Source organism: Quercus suber, unplaced genomic scaffold (assembly GCF_002906115.3).
Source record: "Quercus suber isolate HL8 unplaced genomic scaffold, Cork oak 2.0 scaffold_65, whole genome shotgun sequence".
Taxonomy (NCBI): domain Eukaryota; kingdom Viridiplantae; phylum Streptophyta; class Magnoliopsida; order Fagales; family Fagaceae; genus Quercus; species Quercus suber.
In genome coordinates, this window is record NW_027069530.1 from 1,752,329 (window position 1) to 1,757,521 (window position 5,193).

The following is a 5,193-nucleotide window of genomic DNA, read 5'->3' on the forward strand; positions in this document are numbered from 1 at the left end:
CCTTTCTCATCTCAAACCCATAAAATAAAAAAAAAAAAAAATCAAGAAACAAGGCTGAAGGGGGAAGGGGAGGGAGCTTCTTCTACGGCAAAGACAGTGGCAGAGTCACCATCTCCAACGTTGGATCGGTGGGCCCTGATCTGCTGTGCCGATGTGGGAGTAATGTACAGCGTCTGATCGTGGTGGGACATCACAATTGGACCACCACCACCATCACCATTGATGACGTATTTATCAGTGCTCTCTCTTCCCCCAGTTGCCGATCTATTTATCATCTGTCTCTGTTGCTTCTATTCTCTCTGACCAGTGTTATGGGCTTCGAGTTATTGAGGGTTTTTTTGTGTTTCGAGTTGCTGGTGGTGTAGTTTGAGTTTTGAGTTGAATCAGTTTGAGTTTCAGGTTGCTATTGGTGTTTGTTTGAGTTTTGGTGTTAAATCGGTCTGAGTTTTAGTGTTGAATCGGTGTGAGCGGTGTTGAAGGACGATTTGAATTTTGGACTTGAATCGGTGGGTTGCTTGCTGGTTTGGGTGTGGGGTTTTTTTTTGGGTTTGGTGAGTGGTGGAGGGCTTTTTTCTGAGATTTGTCGTTTGTGGTGGATGGTGATGGTGGTGGTGATGACGAGTATGGATATTTGATCTGTAGGTTTAACAGAAGGGTCTGACTTATTTACAAGTATGGGTACCACAAAAAAGTAGAAAAAATTGATTGATGAGAAGCTAAGTAAAGTGTGCCAAACGGGTGGGTATAGGAAATTGTGGTATTTTAAATGATGAGTGATCAGTAACGAAAATTGAGTGATGAGTGATGAAAAAAAAAAAAAAAAAAAAAACAAAACAAAACAGGGCCTAACGCATTAGGACAAAATTCTTTCCAAACCCACAAGTCAAGGGTGATGATTTTCAAAATAATCCTTTTTTTTTTTTTCAAGAAAATAATTCACATATATTATCTATTATTTATGACACTTAAGTGAAATAATAATAATTTTATAAGAGCAATAATATGAGTCATATGACTATAACACTTTCATAATATTTTCACAATAAATTCTAAGTGACACATTGGTTTCAATTTGAGCTTGATACTAATATTGCTTTTTTACCCACCTCTAATAATTTGCCACCAAAAATTTATTGTGAAATTATTGTAGACCTAATATTTTTCATTTTAAAATCCTATTAACTATTTTATTAGGAGTATCTTTTTTTCTTTTTTCTTTTTTTCTTTTTTTGAGAAGAACATTCTATCATTTTTAAATTGGGCTTGTCCCCGTACCATTATTGGGCCTGACTACCTAAAACCGAAGTAAAAATTGCATGGACATCGCGCCGACCACTTCAGGTAGAATGGGTTTCCCCAAGAGAGCAAAACCTACCTCCACGCATGCAGAGGCAGACAACTCAACATCGTCATCGTCGACGTAGTGCGGTTCAATTCCCTAAAGGTGAGCGATCATTAGACCCATGTATTAGACTTAGGTTTATTGCTTCAAGCTCCAATAAATTCCATAAGCTACAACAACAAAATTTTAAGATTAAGGTTTGTTTGATATTGGCATCGTCTTTGGTTTATCCAGTATGTACCAATATTCAAAAACTCCTATGTAATAATACAACAACCTTAACAACAAAGCGATAGTTCCAAAAACAATGAGAACCAAAAGCCCAAAAAGAGATACTGAAAAAAGTGGAGGAGTTTGAGGTGTGTAAATTAATAAACTTTATTTATTTTATATACATGTGGCTGAACCAATACTTGGTTGCTGCTGTTGTTGTTGTACCAATTCATGTGCACATATGTATTACATTTCTGTTTGCATGTATCCATATGCTGTGTTTGTTTGAATTTTGATAGGAATCAACATTGTTTATTCCTCCATTTCTTGATCACCCACTCAAGCAACAAGTTAATATAAGCTTGTTTAGCTTTTGGGTCAGACATTTCATTTTCAATAAATTTCATGTGCGTTTGGATTAACTTTTTCTAAAAATTAGTAAATAATAATTATATTTAGAAAAGTAAGACTTTAAAAGGCTGTAAATATGCAAATAAGCATACAAATTAAAGAGCTAATTCAAGTTCGCCTAAAAATAAAGTCATCCTGTACGTGAAGAATCACAAGCGAAATAACTAACAAATTGGAGTTTCAGGTTTTAAATATCATTCAACTCCGGACATAGTTCAACATGTGACATTATTTAGATGATTCATAAATAAAAAATCAAGTCCATACTAACTTGCATATAGTAATTTTAATTTGATATCATAGAATAGGATTAAATGCATGAAAAGGATATAAGAAATTACTTTCACAAACAGAAAAAGGTGTGCAAGTTTGTCAGTTTGAACATGGATTTGAGTTCCATGGGGTGCATCATGCATGTAAAAAGAACCAACTTATAAAAACAAAAAATACACATCATGTGTCCCTTCAAGTGAATCTTGGGGTGGCCTAAAATAACACCCAACAATTAAAAAATTGAGAATTATTGAATCTAAAGTGTGCTTTCTGACCTCTGGGAGCCACTTGTACAGTTATCTACCCCTTATAATCATTATTTTGCTATAACATGCGCATCCTGGGGTCCTTGGATTCATGATTAAGGAAACTGCTTCAGCTATCCTTGGACTATAAAAGTAAAGTGAAAAAATAAAACAAATAATATTAGTTGCAATGGGAATCTGCATATCAGTTGCATCAAAGGAGATTCATGATGCTGAAGATGGCCATGAAAATGTGATATTCTTCCAAGGAAATAATGTTTCTAATGGAGCTCTGGGTCTTGGTTCTCTTTACTCTAAGCAAGGGAGCAAAGGACTAAACCAAGATGCTGCCATTCTTTACCAGGTTTTGTTCCATGGTTCTCTCAAATTGTATCTATGGTCCCTAGTTTTGCAGGTTGTGCTTAAATTAGAATTTAAGTCGGTCTTGATTCTCATGAGAAAAGTCAACTTCTCAATTTAGTTTCTCTTACGTTTCTTCCTAAGCAATTCAAAATCATTTACACTGTGTCAATGACATTGTATGATATGCCTGTTCATTTAAAATTTTAAAGCTATCAAAAGGTGTACCATAAAATTTTCCAAGATAAAAAGTGGACCATACACCACTGGTGAAATCCAATTTACCATGGTATACAATCTTGGATTTTTAGGTAAAAACCAATGGCTTTAAAAAAACTACAATTTCAACTAACATGTAGTATTGTACTTTTAGTCTTATCAGGTTCCCCATTGAAACATAAATTCTTTTTTCTTTAATAAGGGCTATGGAGTGGAAGATGGAGCTTTCTGTGGAGTTTTTGATGGGCATGGGAAGAATGGTCACATAGTGAGCAAGATAGTGTGTAACCGCCTGCCTTCGCTCTTACTAAGCCACAGGAATGCTCTTGCAAAGACATATACAGCAGCAAATGATAGTACTTTCCAAAACCATGTTGAGAGAATAGATGGTGAATTAAGACCAAGCAAGAATTTTCACATATGGAAAGAGGCTTGTATCAGTGCCTTCAAGTTGATGGACAAGGAGGTACAACTACAAAAGAAGTTGGACAGCTCTTGTAGTGGAACAACTGCTGTTGTAGTCATAAGACAGGTAAAAGACCAAGTAGTTATGAACGAATTAATTCTTATGAATTTTTCAATTTGTTTCTTAAATTTTTTCTTTCTTTCTATAATTGGAAATTGAACAGGATGAAGATCTTATTATAGCTAATCTAGGTGACTCCAGAGCTGTCTTGGGGACAATCACCAACAATGGAGTTACTGCCATCCAGTTAACCACTGACTTAAAGCCAGGCTTACCTTGTAAGACCTCATTTCCTTCCTTCCCGACATTATATGCGTTGAAAAATTGTATGGCTGGGGGTATATACTACAAATATTTTGCTATGGTACTTGTCACACCAAAGAGTTGATCCATACAAGTAATCAGACACAAACATTTTCACAATCTTTTTACAACTGTTGATGTGACAAGTTGTGATTAGAACAATATCACTTTCACATTGGCTTTTTATTGACACTACCGTTATTTGCACCAATCATAACATGTCAACTACACAGTTGTGAATTTTTTTTTCCTTGTTATTTTCACTCACCTTACCATTGAGGACCTACTAATTTTAGATAACTTTTTCAGTGTCTAATGAATTTTCATTTCTGACATAGGTGAAGCAGAAAGAATAAGGAACTGCAATGGCCGGGTGGCTGCATTAAGGCAAGAACCACATGTCCAACGAGTGTGGCTGCCCCATGATGACTCTCCGGGCCTAGCCATGTCACGAGCTATCGGAGACTTCATACTCAAAAACCATGGCATAATTGCCATCCCCAATATCTACTATCACTGTGTAACTTCCAATGACCAATTCATCATTCTTGCAACTGATGGGGTAAGTGCAAATTGAATGAAATTTTAATTTGTACATGTTCAAGTGTCAGATACCTTTTCATTCTCCTTCTCATTGTATTGCTAATTAGTATAATGCGTTTTATTTTCATTGTTTGTGCCTGAAAATGTAGGTCTGGGATGTGCTCAATAATGATCAAGTTGCATCGATTGTGTGGGCAGCAGACAGTGAACAGGCAGCAGCAAGAGCCGTGGTGGAGGCGGCTACTGCCACATGGAAAAAGAGATACCCTTGTGCAAAAGTAGATGACTGCACTGCGACTTGCCTCTTTTTACAGAAGCAACATTTTATTGTGCCAGTGGAGACTTGAGCTAGCAGCATTTCTTCCTCTAGTTGAAAATGTGGCCGTTCCTGCCTTGCTTTGGCCTCGGCACAATCTTGAGTTATTTGGCACAGTTCTTTTTTATTATTTGGAAACCAAAACTCAGAACAATTACTGGGAACGGAACTAGTTGAGTGGAAAAGGAATACACAACAATTGCTTTCAACTATATAACTATTTACTAGTGCATCTGTTTACGTGTTGAGTAGCAAGATAATTAATTGTATTATCAAGAACAATTTAAAAGGCTCAGTGGGGGAAAAACAATGAAAATATTCAGACAGATTCAGATTAGAGATTCCCTTTTCAATCCTAATCCAATAAGCTTACCATTTGACATTTAAAAAGATGAAAAAAAAAAGCGCATGTAAATAGTCAAGAATATCTGGACATACCACAAAAAGAGGAAATGAACTGCATTCTTCACTCGAGATTCTATTGGAAATTTTCTTTTTAAAC

The 5,193-nt window shown here is 35.9% G+C and overlaps 1 protein-coding gene across 1 annotated transcript; it reads left to right on the forward strand.

Annotated features, from left to right (window-relative positions):
- The first annotated feature begins 2,585 nt into the window (after positions 1-2,585).
- On the forward strand, positions 2,586-4,900 carry LOC111986994 (probable protein phosphatase 2C 72). The gene is made up of 5 exons (XM_024018685.2): positions 2,586-2,848; positions 3,266-3,595; positions 3,693-3,807; positions 4,171-4,394; positions 4,525-4,900. The coding sequence occupies exons 1-5, from the start codon at positions 2,675-2,677 to the stop codon at positions 4,720-4,722; spliced, it is 1,041 nt and encodes a 346-aa protein (XP_023874453.2). The 5' UTR covers positions 2,586-2,674; the 3' UTR covers positions 4,723-4,900.
- The last annotated feature ends 293 nt before the right edge of the window (positions 4,901-5,193 follow it).